General features: G+C 34.4%; 2 protein-coding genes across 4 annotated transcripts in view; both read right to left on the bottom strand.

Annotated features, from left to right (window-relative positions):
* Positions 1–19,382, bottom strand: part of PCDH11X (protocadherin 11 X-linked) — a 1,221,358-nt gene that overhangs the window by 984,042 nt on the left and 217,934 nt on the right. The gene's annotated exons all lie outside the window — the stretch shown is intronic.
* Positions 5,273–19,382, bottom strand: part of ZNF711 (zinc finger protein 711) — a 32,320-nt gene continuing 18,210 nt past the window's right edge. For 2 of the 3 annotated variants that reach the window (XM_049766598.1, XM_049766597.1), the window contains exons 4-9: positions 15,400–15,555; positions 14,162–14,299; positions 10,710–10,847; positions 9,814–9,861; positions 8,772–8,915; positions 5,273–8,126 (exon numbers count right to left, since the gene is read on the bottom strand). In XM_049766598.1, coding sequence (XP_049622555.1) covers positions 6,949–8,126; positions 8,772–8,915; positions 9,814–9,861; positions 10,710–10,847; positions 14,162–14,299; positions 15,400–15,555 — 1,802 coding nt within the window. In that variant the 3' untranslated portion in view covers positions 5,273–6,948. The remainder of the gene's footprint in view (positions 8,127–8,771; positions 8,916–9,813; positions 9,862–10,709; positions 10,848–14,161; positions 14,300–15,399; positions 15,556–19,382) is intronic. The other variant, XM_049766599.1, reaches the window with a different exon arrangement.

Genomic DNA, 19,382 nt, shown 5'->3' with positions numbered 1-19,382 from the left:
TGCAAGCCCAAACTATGGAGCCAGTATCAGAAACAGATGATGAAAACATTAGCATCTTTGTCAATTTCTTTAAATTTGTTTCCATGTATCTCAAGAGCTATGGGTGTATGCATACTTTTTGTAAGATTATAGTTAAGGGCCACTAGGGTATCTTCAGAGGCTAGTAAGGGGTTATTGCTACCCAAACCTACAATCCGTGGGTGATCAGTGGCCTGGCATAACAAATGGAACAAGCAATCATTGGACAATGTACTCTCTATTTTTAAAAATCCATGCTGTTGGTACTGTGATAAACAATTATTATCTCTCCCATGTAATTGTAATCAATTATTCCTATATAAACATTAATTCCTTTGATAGGTATATTTCTTCTAAGAGTAGGCCTACAGTACCTGGCATTATTTGTCCCTTTATTCCAGATTTCCATTGAATGGGCATTGAGATAGTTTTAATGTGATAGTGTCAGGACAAGGGATATCCAAGGCAGTACTTCTTGTAATGGTGGGTTGCAATAAACTTATTGGATATATATATATCCAATAAGTTTATTGTATATATATGTATATGTATACATATATATGTATGTATTTATAGTTCTACAGGAGTTGGGGCCCCTGATTTTGTGGGGACTAGAGTTGGCTCCCTTTCCAGTTTCCAGATAATTGTTGGTTGTTGGGGAAATCTCTTGCCCTCTTGCCCAATGATCTCTTTTGCACTGTGGGCAAGGTCCGGGTAGTAGTATCCAGAGGGTGGGGTCAGGGAGAGTCCTGCAATCTCTTCAATAATGGCAAAATATTCCACAATTATAGCATCTATCCCCAATTTGAGGTCTGGGTTGTCCTCTTCTCCAGTTTTTCCAAACCCCAACAGAGTGACAATTTCTTGCCCAGTGGTTTCCCTTGCTACATTTTGGATAAGTTTCAGGTGGTGGTCTTGAAAATATAGAGTTGGTTGGGGATGTTCTCTATATAGATGGCCTGGTCCTCTAGTCTGCTTCTATACTGTGTAGACTTAACGAGTGTTTGTATATGCGTGATGTGAGATGGCACTTATGTTCTGGCATGCTTTCATATAGCCCTTACAGGGGTCCTCAAACTTTATAAACAGGGGGCCAGTTCACTGTCCTTCAGACTGTTGGAGGGCCAGATTATAGTAAAAAAAATATGAACAAATTTCTATGCACACTGCATATATCTTATTTAGAAGTGAAGAAACAAAATGGGAATAAATACAATATGTGGCCCGCAGGCCGTAGTTTGAGGACCATTGCTAGAATCTTCTCTCCCTAATTGTGCATAAAATTGTTTGGCAGTCCTTATTTGCATTTTGAAGGCCAGGTGCCTTATTAAGTGTTTCTGGATTGTATTCTCTTTTATTTGCCTCTAGACTGCATTGGATAGTTTTATAATAAATTTGGCAAAAGTCTTCATAACCTCCTGGAAGATTTTCATAAGGCTGCCTTTGAATCTGCATCCTCTTCAATCCTCTCCCATGTTTTCAATAATATCTCTCAGACATACATTAGAATGGTATGAGGCAGGGTATCTTGCTTTATGGTTTTATCAAATTTTCCCTCTTTATTAGCATGTCATATTATTCAAACCCCTAATCTCCTGCCAGATCAACCTAAGTTATGCAGTTTTGCCTTGGCCAGATCACTATACCACTTTATCTACTGAAAGCACTAAGATGGGCTCATACATACTCTTGCCACTGTTTGAAAATCTTGGGGGGACTCCAAAGTGCACTTTTACTCCAGCCAATTAAATATGCTTTGCAATATGGAGTGGTGGCTCTGTAAACAGCGCCACTTTTTGAAAGTCTAAGAGAAATTTTTTATATTTGAAAGACAGTCTTGTAGAATTATTGGTTAACAGTTTTTTTTTGGGGGGGGGTCACACCTGGCAATGCTCAAGAGTTAATCTCAGCTCTGCACACAGGAATAACTCCTGGAAGGGGACCATATGGGATATGATTAACCTGTATCTGTATATCTTGCATGCAAGGCAAGAGCACGTCCCACTATATAATCTCTCTCATCCAAATAATTTTCATCTTTGAGTGTTTTATATATGCCATTCCGGTCTATTCTAATCTGTACTGTTTTTGCTGAGTTTGCTAAAAGCCTGATAGGAATATTTTTATGTTACCAGGTTTTTTTAACTTCCCCTAATTGTTTTAAAGTCTTTCTTTGTAATTAACTATTTTTATAATATCTTTATTTAAGCACCATGATTACGAACATGTTTGTAGTTGGGTTTCAGTCATATAAAGTAGAGCCCCCTTCACCAGTGCAACCTTCCTGCCACCAATCCCCCCCCGCCCCCCCCCCCGTCTTCCTCTTTCCCTAGCCCTGCCCGTCTTCGAGGCAGGCATTCTATGTCTCTCACTCACTATCATTGCCATGATAGTTGTTAATTTTATTATTTTTCTAACTGCATTCATAACTCTTTAAGTTTCATTTCATGGGCTAGTCCTTCCATAGCTAAGAGAATTTATTTATAGTCCTTGGTAAGATGGAAGCTCACGAGGCCTAGATCTTCTGGGTTCTGACCTTATTCTATGCAGCAGGAGAAATTTTTCAGACCCTTAGACTGAAGAGATGTTAACTGGTTCATCATCTAAAATGCTGGTGTTTGAGTCATGCCTGGAGGATTCAGGTCTCTCTAGGATGTCTTTGGTAGTATCTGGAATATTATCATCCCTATGTTGGGTTTGAGATTGAGCCCAAGTTTCTAGTGGAAAAACACCTCTCCTCTCTGATGACATTTGTTCAATGGAATTCTCCTGTATTGAGGGAGTATGAGTAACTCTCCATTGGATTTCATCTAGGTCCTGCAAGGAAGAGCTCTCTTTTATCAGAGGCATAGGCACAGGAGAACTGAGAGGGTTACATTTGCAGTTAAATTTTATCTGATCTCCCCTATTATGTGGTGGGTCCAAGAGGGACTGAGTGGGTAATATTTTAGAGTCATTTGGTGAGTACAGTACTCTTTCTTTTTATCATTTTTTGAATACGTATATTCTAGTTTGTCATCGCCCCCAATAGCATGAATAACAGTAGATCTTTCAATGTCTTGGAATCAGGTAAAAGACTATCATTAAATATCCAGGAGAATAGCACAGATATAAGGGATTATGGCCTTGATTCATGAAAAGATAATGGCTTTAATCCATGGGATCACAATTCTGATTCTCCAGAAGATCATTACTCACCCTGTTACAGGAGATAACTGTTAGTATTAGGCCCAGAGCAGTAGGAGAGGATGCAAAAGGCAACAGCAGGAGCACGAACTCTGGTAAACTCCAGCAATTCGGTGAGAACCCCCGGCAGGAGCAGTTTGGCAGGGGTGGCAGTGGCAGAATCTTCTCACAGAACTTCAGCTTGTGGCTTTATATAACCATTGATAATGGGACATCCTGTGACAGTTTCAAGTGGTGGGCTTCTGGTAACTGATTTTTTCACCCTTAGACAGTACCTGCTTATGGCCTACCAGGGGCCATAGAGTCTGTTTCTTTTTTTATTTAAACAACTTTATTACATACATGATTGTGTTTGGGTTTCAGTCATGTAAAGAACACCACCCATCACCAGTGCAACATTCCCATCACCAATGTCCCAAATCTCCCTCCTCCCCACCCAACCCCCGCCTGTACTCTAGACAGGCTTTCTATTTCCCTTGTACATTCTCATTATTAGGATAGTTCAAAATTTTATTTCAGTAACATCTCTCAACCTATGCTTAGGGATCCTCAGGGCTAATCCTGGCAATTTGCAGCCTTGTTGCTTGGGCTTGATGGTTACACAAGGAGAAAACTGGTATGTTTCAGTTCTTTAACCTATCTCCACAGCCACCTTAACTATTCTATCTTGGCTGAGATATTCTAGACTCAATGTATAAGAGAAAAAAGGAGAGTTCATCTAACTTATCCAGCTTTACTATATCCACAACTGTTTTAACATCTTTCTTTTTTTGGAGGGTTACATATGGCTATATTAAGGGGTAATTCCTGACTCTGCCCTCAAGAATTACACCTGGCATACTCAGGAGACTGTGGGATTCCAGAGATCAAATTTGGGTCAGCCATGTGGAAGCTAAGTGTCTTAGTCATTGTATTATCTCTCTGGTCATAGGAAATAACATCTTTTTTTGGTTCTTGCTCTCATTTTAATTCTCAAATATCTTATTTATTAACTGTATTAGTCCCACAACTCTTCATGATCCTGTTAAAGCTTGTTTCATCTTAAGTTTTTCGTATGCATAATTCTGACTTGAACTCCCTCAGGATCTTCATGAATTGTTTGTTCTTAACCACTTTCTCAGCTCAAATGTCATACATTCATTAGGAATTGTAATTACCAACATATTTATGGCTATTTACAGAAATAAAAGCTGGTAAAATATACCAGAGTCATACCGTTTCTTTTTAATCTAATACGCTATTTCTCTACTGGACCTAACTAAAATTGTAAAGTTGTAGGCCACATCTCACAACTATTCAATAATATACTTTATAACCAGATCCCTATGTGAACTCATAGACATTAAAGCTTGACAAACCCTGCTCTAAAGTATAAAGCTGAAAGGGTTTTTGTTAGCTATTATTAAATAACACAACAGACAAGAGTATTTTTTAGCACTATTCAATAATACCCAATATAGATTCTAACAACAGTGCTATATCTAGGCACATATATATTACTGAACTCTGAGTAGTTTGAATAGAACAGGGTATAAACTTTCACATTTATCTCAAGAATTTCCTAATACTTGATTTAATATTTTTGCTTGTGTACGTACATCGGTCTACTGAGAGCATGGTATATTATTTTCTCATGGTCATAGTGCACAAGCAGTGCAATAATGTATAATATTCTCCTAGTACTAAATAATGAATCTTCTTGTTTGTTTTGCTTTGAGGTCAAAATCATCAGTGTTCAGGGATTAGTCCTGGCTCTGCACTCAGAGATCATTTCTGGAGGAACTCCAGGGCCCATTGGAACCCAAGGAAGAACCCTACCCACAATACTATCTAGCCCAAAAATCTATTCTTTAAGATGGACATTTACAGTATTTCTCACAGCTCTGCAAATGACTTTATTGAGGACAATAATTCCAGAGTCATGATAATTAAATTCCCAGCTCATACATACTGTTAACGCACAAAATTCAACAAGGCTTTAAAAGGACCAAATTGCCAATAAAAATTTAAGTGGTCTTAAAGAATGAACACTACAACACATTTTAAATAAATTTATAAGCCCTTGAAATTCAATAAATGCTTTTTATTGTATGCTTGTTCATTTCAATGAATAACATTTAGAACTAATAATCTCATGTAACATTTGACATTGACAATCTTATTTTACATTGTGTACATCATTTACAGCCACATAACACACAATTTTAGATTTCCCAAATTAACATTCTGGTATTAAAAAAGATAAAAAGTTTATTCTCCAAAAACTTATTCTTACCTGGTGCAAAAACAGAAAGACAAACATTATTTAAAACACAAAGCCACAAGAGTGCTTTTAATCGTTTAATTAAAAGTTAAAGTTACCTTTTAGTTACGTTTAACAGCTAAGTGTAAATATGAATCAACTAAAACATAAAAGTACACATCATATGCTTTAAATATATAAACAGTTTTTAATTAAATTTCTTAAATCAGTATTTTAGTAAGCGCCATTTTGATTTGCAGCATGCTAATGCAAAGCATTGTTAAAGTGATGCATATTTTAAATGTATACACTATAAAATGAATATTCACATTCAAAGTCTATTGGCAGTATATTATTCTGCTAAATACTGCATCATGCTGCCACATATTGATCATTTGATTAATGATATGGTATACAGATCTTAAAAATTAAAACTCTCAATAATGGCATAAAATTGCACCTTTAAACATTAGAAAAATAATACTAGATCATACTGCTAAGGCTGTCTTAAAATCACCCTCTAAACATTGTAATAGTTAAGGAAACTGTTTTTTCTCAAATTAATCTTTAGTTAATTAAGAAATAAAGTCTTAACTTTGTTTGTAACACTATAAAGTCAAATGACTCAAATATACCTTTTCAGATATGCCAGACTGAAAACAATCAAATTGAACATCAGAAAAGAGGGAGCTTTCCAGAGCAATAGTACAGAGTGGGTAGAGCATTTGCCTTGCACGCAGCCAATCTGGGCTCCATCCCGGGCGTCTCATATGGTCCCCTGAGCCTGCCAGTGGTGATTTCTGAGTGCAGAGCCAGGAGTAACCCCTAAGTACCACCAGGTGTGACCCAAAAACAACAAAAAAGGGAGTTTTCTTCCTTAACAATTGATCTAAAATTTTATCACAGTATGCTGTATTTTAACATCCTATACTGTGATAAAAATTTTAGCAGCTCTGAAAATTATTTTACAAAATAACACTGGTTTAATATAATCAATTTCCCGGTGAAGTTTAATACTAAAAGCATTTGCCATTTTGGAAATTTAATTTCAAGATTTTATATAAAAGATTCTATTACTAAGTGACTCATGAATGACTGTATTTTATTTCCCCAGCCTGTTTCTAAAATTGCATAAACGTGAGGCTTGTTTGTCATGGCAAAGCACTGCTAAACTCAATTATATATGATCTTCTTGAAAACAATTATTTCTGGTACGATAAGCAAATTAGTTATTTTTTATTTTCCTCTGTAGTTTAATAATGCATAATACTATTAAATAGAGGTTTAAGAAGTTTTCCCACAATTCAATGTTTATTAAATTATTTAAGTATATTTTCAAAGCACTATGAGATTCTCTTTCAATTCAAATATCTTAATATCTTCAATGCAAAGAATGTAAAGTTATGAATTAATATCAAGCTTTGTCAGGTGAGTTTGTGCGATTTTTCTCTCAAGTAACTTATCATACTTTCTAAATAGCCTCTTTCTTGATATTGACCCTACTACAAAAGAGCCTCCTTGTGATGTCTCATAATATGCTGATTTTTTTCTGATGGTCTTCGGAATCCCTTCTTGCAGAATTCACATCTGTGTGGATAGTCTTTCGTGTGTATTGATATCACATGTCGTTTAAAGCCAGATGCATCTGTAGTGCTGTATTCACAATATTCACATTGGTAAATCTTCCTTCCAATATGGGTCTTCATATGCTTTTTTAGTTCATTTTGTTGCCTGAACCCTCTCTTGCACCTTTTACACTTCAATGACTGATCCTTAGTATGAACTGTAAGGATATGTCCACTAAGAATAAATGGATCTGACGTTTTAAAATCACAGTGCCTACATTGATGAATCTTCCTACCTTTATGGATCTCACTATGCTTTCTGAGCTCAGAAGGACGATGAAAACCTTTATCACAAACCTCACATTTGTGAGGAAAATCCTTAGTATGGACAGATATGATGTGCCGCTTAAGGTCACTTGAATTGGTGCTCTTATGGTCACAATGAGGACATTGATGTGTCTTATGTCCTTGAAACAAATCCAGATGGCGCTGAAGTTCTCTCTCATCACCAAATGCTTGGGCACAATGTTCACATTTATATGGCAAATTGTTACCATGTTTAGACCTAGTATGAGTTTTTAAATTGGACTGATCTGCACACCTGAAGACACAGTACTGACATTGATATGGCTTTTCACCAGTATGGGTTCTCATATGCTTCTTGAGCTCTGAAGGATGTCTAAAGCCCTTACCACACTCTACACAAACATGAGGAAAATTCTTGCTGTGAACAGCTAGTAAGTGTCTGTTTAGAAGTCCTTGTTCTGCAGTTTCATAGTCACAGTATTTGCATTTGTGCATCTTTGGCTCCTTGTCCCTTAATATAAGTTTATTTGAACTCAGTGGACTGGCTTCTCTGTATCTTCGTGTGTATTCAGTAAATTCATGAGTTTTGTCAACTTTATTAATAAGCTTATGGCTTTCTAAATGGTTATGGAAACTCACTTTCTTATTAGTTGTAAAGTCACAATCTGTGCACTGATATTTTTTTCGCATCAAATGATCAGGATGATTTTTCATGTGCCTTTTCAAGAATCCTCTAGATTTAAACTTTTTTGTACAAATATGGCAAGGGTACACTGTCAGGGGCTGTCCATCAGGACCTATTATAACAGCTATATTAAAAGAAAAAAGAAAAGTTGTGACATCTGAACAGGCTATATTAAAGGGTTACCATAAAAATACAAAAATTAACTCATAATCACTGCATGAGAACTCTACTAAAATATTTTAAGGGGAAATGAACATTAAAAACCAACTATATTAAGCAGCTCACTAAAAATAGTTAAACAGAACTCTACCATAGACTACACTAGACAAAATGCTGTAGTACATAAATTTTGAAAACTAGAAAAAAGCATCCATTATTGGCAATTGACCCTAAAAATTCCTTTTTAAAAATAATCAAGAACTGGGGCTCAAAAGGCTGAAAGCATGAATTATATGAGGAGGCCTATGTTTGATCTCAGTACTGCATGATATCTTGAGCACCACCAGGAGGTAAACCCTGGGTACAGAACTTGGAATAAAGTCTGAACACCACCAGGTGTGCCCCCCAAACAAGTAGATAAATAAAACTTCGTCTGAGCAAAGAGCAGATAAGTACAGTTTTTATAAAGAGATAATTTAGACCACAGGTATATGGGAGTTGAAATAGAACTACATTCTAAACAAAAATTTTTCCCCATAAATTACAAAAATAGTACTATATTTTAAATTATTATAATACTCATAATATTAAGTACTGGTGTTTTTGTTACCTGTTTGCCACTGCCTGGTTTCTCCTCTTCTCCTCTTTTTAGACTTTTGTTTAAGCACTTTGTTTGTATTAATGTTATCACAAATTTGAAGGTACTGTGCTGCCATACTATTTTTGTTTTCTAATGCTAATTCCAAAGTATTTCCTGAAAAAGATATATGTGCCATTAAACTATATGTGGATTTATAACCTTTTGGTGTTGCATAAATGAATTATTAGAGATGATATAGAATCAACTTGCCACGATTGTACTTAATTTTACAAAATACCCGTATTTTCCTTTGCTCTCTCTTATTCGTGTAAATACCCACAACATGCCTGTAAACACTTGAAACACTTTAACATAAATTTAATTTTAAAGTGTCCCAATGTATTCATCCTAAATAAATAAATTCATAAAATGAAAGTAAGTATAATAAACTGTGTTTGGGGGCACAGCTCCTCCCACTTCCACTGCCCAGGTGACACATATGGAGCGTGCAAATCTGTAGAGACAGAGAAGGCAAATTTAGAGTCAATACCTCCTCTGGAAAACATAATTTATTATGAGAAGACTCCATAAATGAGAAACTAATAAAATCCATCAACCGAAGAATAAAATTAAAGAGAAAAATTTAAGATGACAGGATACTTAAATAATAAATGTCTTCTCTTAAAAAATTAATTTCTATTTTACAAATTCGCTAATGGAAACATTTTATGATCTATGTGCTAAATTAAGTGATATTTGTATTTGGAGGAAAATCTAAATGCATTTGCAGAACACAAAATGTATATAAATTGGCTCTCAAATATATAAAATTTCGCCCCTTCTCCCTGGCAGTTAGTGCAGAGAGTGTGGAGTGTGTGCTCCTGGCCCGGAACACACATTTCTTATTGAAAAAAAATCTCAAAAGCTTCAAAGATATAAAATTTCTAGGTAAGTAAATAGACTAGTAAGAGTTCAAGAAATGTATACCTGCAAACACAAACTGGTAAGTATTTACCAAGCAGTATTAAAAACTGCCTATTTATCCTATAACTCATATACAAATCTTTCTCACCTGATGCTTGGCAATCTTCATACCTTCGTGAAGCTCTTCTTTCATCTCCTATAAAAGGAAGAGTAATTAAAACTGATATTCTGAGCATAATAATTACATGTGTGGATCACATCAAATCTATAAATCTTACTTTGATCACCGTTCCTTGGATTACATGTTTTGTTGATGGATTCTTCTACTCCCATAGATTAGATACTAATTTTAAAGACTGAAAATAGGGCTATTGTCAGCATCCTTGAAACTGTAAATATCTATAAAAGTTATTTTTAAATAAAAACCTAATAGAAATTTCTGCAGATTACCCTCAAAATCGAAGAAGTTCAATAAATGACTGTTGAATGAATGAACCATATGGAAACAAATTAAGTTTAAGAATTTATATGCTGAAAATTTTCAAAGTGAAGTGTATACCTGCAGCATCTTGTAAACTAATTAGAAATGAGATAAACACATATAAAGGGAAAAATAACTAATTTCACCTTCCTCATTTTTCTAGAAGAGCACATCTGTATGTATGTTCCTTTCAAAAACCCCAATAGATTGGGAGTTTTTTTTTGTGTTGTAAATACAAGAAATAAGTTTTCCCAAAGGGGGAAGAATCTATTTACAAAAGATATACTTATTTTAGAAAAATAAAATTACTTTATGGCACTCACTTATACAGATAGGACTTAAAATAAATCCTATCGAAAAACAATGCATTAAGCAAGGTTCATTTTAAATCATACAAGGCATGTGGGGAAAAATCATGTAATTAATTAAGAATATTCAGTCCACAGCAAAACATTTTATATTAGCCAACTCATTGGGGGCATTAGTACAGCATATTTAATGAAATAAAGGCTGATCAAATAGATGTTATGCACTTATCAGGTGAAAAAATTCCAGTGTCCTACCATATGCCGCAGCCCAGACAACAGGGACAATTGTTTTATTAACATCAGAGTGTTCAAGCTGATTCTCAGGGAGAGAAGTTCCTTCCTCTTCCCCTACAATGACTTCCATGTAAACTTCATCTGCTATTTCAGCGCAACCTAAATTTTAGAAATAATTGCTTGTTTATAACCCCAAATATTTAATAAGTGGGTAAAAATTCCAAACAATTTAAATCTTTCAACTTTCAAGGTTTTATACTGGTAAATTTTTTAAAATGTATTTGGCACTGTTGGAGACTGTCACTAGGAGACAATCTTTTAACAAAATTCTTATTCTTCCATTTAAAATGGTCCTATAAAATAGTTCTTTTAAATTATAGAAAATGTGTGTGCCTAAAATATTTCAACTGATTTATATACTACTGGACATTACAAAGTTATGAAAATGGCTATATTCTATGGCCGTGCCTAATATTTCTCAGAACTCAGAAAACACTTCCCATATAATTAATACAAGAAAATGGTAAATGCTATACCACTGAGTGTAAATTAAATGCAATACTGTGTATACAGTAAGATAGTCTATTAGTAACTAAACAAGACATCTGAAAATAAAAATAATCAAAATCTTAAAATAGAAATAATCAAAATAATATACATACGCATACTAGCACACCTTACAGGTACGGGGGTTGGTTCCAAGATCATATCAATAAATTAAGGCAATTTACTAAGTAATAATGCAATGAAGTAAGTCCCACACATATTTTTATTTCTCAATGAGTGCTCATAAGTCGTTTTTATTATGACAGAGGTTCCAAACTTATTTGGACCAAATACTTTTCAGAAAAAAACACAACTAATCAATACCTTCATATCATTCCTGGGACTCATTTAGAGAAATATTGCTACTACACTATAATATATAGTCCTATAGTATATACTAATAATTATGCAGTAGCTTATGTTTAAATGTACATATACTAATTAAATTTGACAGAGATATGAATATATGCTACTGAAAAAATGTGCTACACACTTGCTCAAGTAAGATTGCTTCAAACCTTCAATTTGTGGAAGGAAAAAAGCAGTATTTATAAGGTGAAGTACAAGAAAACATTCTGCCTGTGTAAAGTATAAAAGCACAGACATATAGGAAATATATATGCATATATAGGTAAAATGTCCTAAAATATTTTTAATATCTCAAGAGGTTGGATTTCAAAAAAACTGACTGGAAAAAATCATTAAAAGCAAGCCAGGGCCAGAGATACTGTCAGCATCTGACCTCAGTTCAATACCTGGCATCACAACAGGAGTGAACCCTGAGCACAAAGTGATAGAGTAAGTATGGAACATTTCCAGGTATTGCCCTAAATCCAAGATAAATTATCAAATATATACACATATCTATCAATTTTAGATATCAATCTATTTATATCGCTATCAAAACAAGAGACCTCATAAGCTCAAAGGGCTGAATGCATGCTTTAATTTTTTGCCATAACCATCAGTGTTCAGGGCTTACTCCTGGTTCTACACTTAGGAATCACTCCTGGCAAGCTAGGGGAACCATATGTTGCCAAGGGTCCATCCTGGTTTGAATATGTGAAAGTCAGATGCTCTACCGATTATACTATATTTCTGGCCCAAATGTGTGCTTTGAATGTAGAAGGCCAGATTCAGTTCCCAGCACTTCCAGCATTGCCATGAACACTTTCTGAGCACACAGCCTCTGAGCACTGCCAGCTGTTATCTCAAACCAAAAGTTATTATTATCAAAGCAAAAAATTATTAAAGAAGATTCATTAAAAATTGCATGTTGTTTTAGTGTAAAAATATATTAAATGTGTCACTGATGGGGCCAGAGCGGTGGTACAGCAGTGGAGCTTTTGCCTTGCTCGCAGCTGACCTAGAAAGGACTGTGGTTCGATCCCCTGGCATCCCATATGGTCCCCCAAGCCAGGAGCGATTTCTGAGTGCATAGCCAGGAGTAACTCCCGAGCGTCACCGGGAGTGGCCCAAACCCCCCCAAAAAAAGTCACTGAGTATGTTTAATGTGAGATAATAGTTTAGATTTAACCTCTTATATTAAAAAGTTTGAATTTGTTTTTCTATTTACCCATCTACTGTTAACTACTATTGACTCTAGAAAAAATGTGAAAAATGTGGCAAAAAATGATCCAAAAAGAAGTATTAGTATAAACTTAATCTCTCCTTTTCCTTGATTTCCCTATGCCCCACTTCTCCCTTAACTCCTGGTAAACACTAATTTGGTCTTATGATCTAAATATTTGCCTTTTTAAGTTCTTAAATATGCTCTCCTTATATATACATAGATTAAATCAAATGTTTTCTATATCCACCTGACTTATTTCACTAAGCATAATCATCAGTAGGTCCATCCATGCTGTTGCAAATGGCATGCTTACATATTTTGTAATGGTGGAATAGTATTATACATATTACATCTTCTTTAGTTTGTCAATGAACAGAAATTATTTCATTTGCAGTTTTTTCTCTCCAACCAAAACCTCTCAACTCATTTGTTTTTTATATATTTAACTTTGGCATATGTATGCCCTGGATTGAAATCCAGTTTCCTATGGCTTCTAGGGAAGAAATTCTGAGGACTGGAAGTAAGTGTGTAATACAGGTAAAGACACTATCCAAGAAATGCACTGAAATGAGTGAGGACCTTTGTTGTTTAAAAAAAAAAAACAATGTAGTTGTCTCAGCATGGCACAAATATGCTGCATTCCTACACTGAAATGAGGATAAAATAAGTAGTGAGAAATATATGTCATCAAAAGAATAGCCGGAAAGTTATTTTTTGCACCAGGTGATAGTCAGATCCCAGAATACCTAAATGGCTGGTTACTAATTGTTTCATAAATACCATAAGCAAAGGAAAATCTTGACTGCCTGACCTGAAAGAATATTCATTCAACTAATCCTTCAGTGAGGAGAAAAATAGCATTTCAATTCTCATGTCAGAGGACAGTGTTCACTGCCATATAGAAAGAAGATAGTTAAGAAAAAAGTTAGAGAAATTAGAGTTCAAATAATTATTCAATTATTACTAGAATGATCTTTGCAATGAACATCCCTAAAGCACTTTTTTCTTCCATAACTTGGATAATATAGTCCTATGCCAGAGGTAAGTTGTAAGAATTAAATGAGATAAACATAACATGCAAAAATAAAACTCTCCTATAACTCCCTAAGACTCTGTTGGCTCTACTTAAATCAGAAACTATATTATTGACATCTGTATTGCTAGTACTAGAGACATATTTCACATCATAATTCATATAATGTTCACAATGCAACAACATATGCATTGATGAAGGGTCAAAAAGATCCTTTCCCTTTAATTTACTATTCTTAATATATTGCTTGTATATCTAAGATTTCTTTACTTGTGTTATACAATAGCTACTTAAAAGTGATTAGTGTCCTTTTTCTCTTACTGATTTCATCATCTTCTTGTGAAGAATTTTTAACAGCCATGTAAACCATCTTCTCCCGCTGCATTCGGTTCTGATCAAGCACTCCTGTTACAGAATGTCCGTTAGTGTACTCACTCTCTGTAACAATTTCTGTCCCACCTTAAAAATTAAAAATATATTAAAAAAGATGAACATTGATGAATAATTTATTAAATTAACCAAGAGACAACATAAGAACTCTTTTCCTTTAAAAATGCTCACCATATATTTCAGCATATATTTATAAATGTCAAAAGAATTTCATATAAATTACACTATCATTTTAGTCATAACTGAGAAATATCAAGTGCTAATATATTTCCAATGTTATGTAATTTTGCATGTATTTAGCTACATAATTATTACACCATTCCTATTAAATAATTAAAACCATTGCGGTCCTTTAATAGATATAGAAAATGATGTAGAAGTAGCTAAGTAGACACGGTGCTCCCCCTGCCTAAGGCCAACACAATTAGATTCCTAGCATTATATATTGATCCCAGAGCACAATGAGGGGGCACTCCTGATAAAAGAGACAGGAATACTCCCTTAGCAATACTGGGTCTGGCCCAAACACTAAAAGAGATAAAAAGCTAAATGTTTCACAAATGGTCACTTGTGTAAGTAACAGGTATGATTAAAACAGCTTGGGCAGAAAGACAGGACAAAGGTAAAGTTTCTTGCCTTGTTTCATTCCAGTTTGATCCAAGAACTACATGATTCCTGAGTACCAACAGTATTGATCTCTGAGCACAGACTCAGGAGTAAGTTGTGTATGGCCCCAAACAAGGGGCTTTAATCACTCTGGAGATACTTGTGTTCTCCCTTGAATACATCTCTCTCTACCCCCCTCCCTCACATTGTATGTCAACTCTCTAAATTTCTTTCAATAAAACTATGTTGCTTTATTAAAAAGAGAAAAATAATTAAGAAAGATGCAAACAAGGTCTTGCTTCGAAAGATAAAGATAATTTCCTATGCTAGATCAAATCATCTGTCATTTTAATGTTTAAAATTTAATATTCTATTCAATGCTAAAATAATCTAGAAATGACATATTGTATTCATGTGTTACATTAATATGCAATTATATAAAGCATTCCACCTTCAAAGAAACCTATGGAAAACTATACTTCAATGATAACTTTATAATTATCGTCAGAAAACCTAAATAGGAACTAACAATCAAAGCAATAAATTGATATTAGCTTTTGTACCTATTTCTACATCATCTTCAGCCTCAGCTTTGAATATGTACACTTTTATTACTTCTGAACCAAATCCATCTTCCTTAACATCTTCTTGTCCTTCATCATTGCCCATTTTTAATGGTGTGTTTCCCATATGCTCTAATTTTTCACCAACATCATCCACTGTAAAATACAGAGAAGACTTTTAACACTGAAATTTAGTAAATGTTAAGTATTGTACAATATTGTGCAATGTATATGTTAGCAACTTACCACCTACTAAATTCACTTAGAAAATTATTATGCAATGATGAGTGCTATCCTTTATAAAAAGTTTATAAAATCAGACATATATTACATAATCACAACTGTAGAAAAAACTACTCACAGGGTTTAATTAATATGAATAAAACAAACATATATTCAATTAAAATAATTTGGTAAAATATTAAATGATATCTTATCAACTAACACCAAATAATAGTAAAATAAGAACCAAAATACATAGCATTCACAAATATAGTAATGTTTAAGTGTTTGCTTTGCATTCAGTTACCATGTGTTCATTTACAGCATCATATATAGTCAAGCACTGCCAAGAGTGATTCCTGAGCACAGAGCCAAGAATAAACCCAGAGCACAGTCATGTTTGGCCCAAACATTTTCCCAATTTTAGTTTAAAAATTATATGTTACAATTTTTAATATTGGTTGAAATGGAACAAATAACTTCAATCCAGAGGTACTGTCTATCAAATTTAATACTTCATAATTTACTTAAAACTGTATAAACCATATATTTTAATATAAAATAATTATTTTAATTTGGGGGGTTGGGCCACACCCAGTGACGCTCACGGGTTACTCCTGGCTATGCGCTCAGAAATCGCCCGTCTTGAGGAACCATATGGGATGCCAGGGAGTTGAACCATGGTCGATCCTAGGCTAGCATGCTCAAGGCAGACACTTTACACTCTATGCCACAGCTCCAGCATCTAATTCTTTTAATGTTAAGAATAATATTGTCACATGAATACTCTATACAAATTATCTTTGTCATATAAATTAAACAATAAATTCCCATAAATAATATGTCTTCATTTTTCATCTCCTTGTCCTTTTAAAAATGTAAGAGTATTCTAAATAAAAATCCTGTTTGTCTCTATAGGTCTTAGTATAATATATTAAACATAAAAATCTAAAGTTTCTTACTACATCTAAACATATATGAAACTACTAAAAATAGAATAAGGCAATGTTAAATAATACTAAAAATAATCAACTCTGGGCCATAAAGATAGCTAGTACAACATGTAAGCTTGCCTGGGATTAATACTTTGCATATATTTGATAGACTTGAGTTTGATCACTGGAGCCTAACATGGTCCCTTGAGCACCACCAGGAATGATCTGAGTGCAGAGCCTGGAGTAAGCCCTGAGTACTTCTGGGTTAGAGTCAAAAGAAAAACAAACAGAAAATGATGAACTTAGTACTTTAAAAACCAAATTTCAAGAGTATCTAAATGGATATATTTCTAGATTTGACCCTACCTCAGTTTAAAAATTTATATAATTTCAAAGGATTCTTTGTCTTTCAAATATCAATAACAAGCAAAAAATAAATTAAAAAAATAAATTCAGAAATATTTCCATAATGCAAAGTTATTCATTTTGAATATGAATAATTCCATTCTATATAAGAGTTCAGTTTATTTTCTTAGGGAAAAGTATATAAATAATCAAAATGGACAAGTTTTATTCCATTAAAGTCCCAAATTCTACTGTTCATATCATTACATATTGACAATGAGATAGATAAAATGAAAGAAAAAGATAATAGCTTCATAGTTTATCTCCTAAAACACTGCATAAAACAATGATAATATTAAGAATTAGGCAAGTTAATTCTTAAAAAGTATTTTTCATTAATGGAAGTAAATCCAAAATATATGACTTCTTAGTTAGAATACAACTCAATAAAACAACAAAAATATAATAATTAAATTATGCTTCATTGTAATTCAATAGTTTGGGCTTACTGATTTCCATATTTGATAAGGTTAATTAAAACTGCAGAGTTAGTACAAAGGTTAAGTTCCCTAATGCTATTTTATTAGGGTGCAGAAATAATAGGGATTAATAGGCTTCCTTTGCATTTATATCTTCACCCAAAACTGCTAGGAGTGATCTCTAAGCCTAGAGCCAGCACCACCAAGTGTAGCCCAGAAAACAAAAATATTACCGAGGTGTTAGTCTTTCATTTTTAACCCTTTAATTGATGAGATTTAATTGTTGAGATCTCTGATGGTAACACTACCAAGACATTTTTATGTATAAAAAATTATGTTCCTTAAAGAAACTTAGCAGCAACAAATAATTTCAGACGAGATTGGGCGCGTTCAGGGTGGTATGGATGTAAATTAATTTCAATGCATTATATTGAATAATTATTTATGTAACCTACCTCCACTGGTAAAGCTTGTTATAAAGAAAATCATCACCCACACATGTCTTACAGGCAGTAGTATTTTTTTGTTGTTTTTTGGGTCACACCCGGTGACACTCAGGAGTTACTCCTGGCTATGCGCTCAGAAATCGCTCTTGACTTGGGGGACAATATGGGATGCCAGGGGATCAAACCATGCCAGGCAGATGCCTTACTGCTTGTGCCACCAATCTGGCCCAACATTAAGTATTTTTGTCTGTTTTCTGGACCACACATGGCTGTGCTCATGGGTTACTATATTAAGTATTTGGGGGGGGGGTTGGTTCACACCCGGCAGCGCTCAGGGATTACACCTGGCTCTACACTCAGAAATCACTCCTAGCAGGCTCTGGCGACCATATGGGATGCCAGGATTCGAACCACTGTTCTTCTGCAGCCTCCCCAACCTTCTCATACTTCCAGGAAACCTGGCAGCCAAAAACATGCCCACAAAAGTTGCACTATCAGTAATTGTGTTTTAAATTCCTGGAACAAGTGGCCATAACATTTGTGGCCATTTGACAACTTCATTTATTTAACACTATCATTCCCATAGAAACAAACCAATTTAGATGCTAATATCTAGCTGAAATAACTTAATGTGCAGAAACCTGAAATAACAGAATGGTTAGCTAGCTACAAGAGCTTACTAAACCTTCTGCCAATGGCTTAATGACCTCATTGAAGATACAATATTTTCACAGATTTGCTTGTCGCAGTATTTTCTTTCTTTTCTACTCTTCCTCCTTTTATTCCTTTCTATTCTTTTTTTTTAAATAATTTTGCTCTCACTTACCTGAAAACAAATGTATTACAGTCAACTATGTCAGCTATGTGATGCATGCTCTTTATTTATTTTAAATAAAGTTTAAATAAAGTTTCAGTTCCTTAAAAGCAATGTAAATATTCACCTTCAAAAGAACACTTCAATAAGTTAACTGTTCTGAATAATACTTAACAAAAAGTTACTATAATTTGTTTCTGGTTGGTTTATTTATTTGGGATGGGCAGTGAAACAGGGATTTAAAATAATGTGCTTGGAACCATAATCACTGTACTGTCTTTCCTGTTCCTGTTTTCAGTTTCAAATACACTGACAGACATGTAGTATACATTTTATGGACACTATTCGGCAATGCATTTGCCAATTCACATTTTTTATTTAAAAAGAGAAGAACAAAGGTGAGAAAGCTCTCATGGTTTATATTTGGCTGATCCAAGGGACAACATGGCCCCATAAGCACAGCTAATACAGCCCTGGAGGCCCCTAAACACTTCATAGTTTGGCCCTGGTATTCCCAGAACATGCTTGGGACACCCAGTTAATTCCTAAAAACAAAGGGACCCAAGTAGTAACAACACATCCTTGAGCCTTTTTTATTAAATTGCCAGTCTAGCTAGCCAAGAGCCACTTTCCTTGATGGCTGAGAATCATCAGTGGGGTCCTGGATCATCTGAGCAGCATTTGGGAAATACCCGAAGTAAATGAATAAAATAAAAGTTTTCCTAGAAAAGTGACCCAATTT

This window comes from Suncus etruscus, chromosome X (genome assembly GCF_024139225.1).
Source record: "Suncus etruscus isolate mSunEtr1 chromosome X, mSunEtr1.pri.cur, whole genome shotgun sequence".
NCBI lineage: Eukaryota > Metazoa > Chordata > Mammalia > Eulipotyphla > Soricidae > Suncus > Suncus etruscus.
The sequence above is the reverse complement of the archived record's forward strand: the minus strand, read 5'-3'. Positions and strand labels throughout refer to the sequence as shown.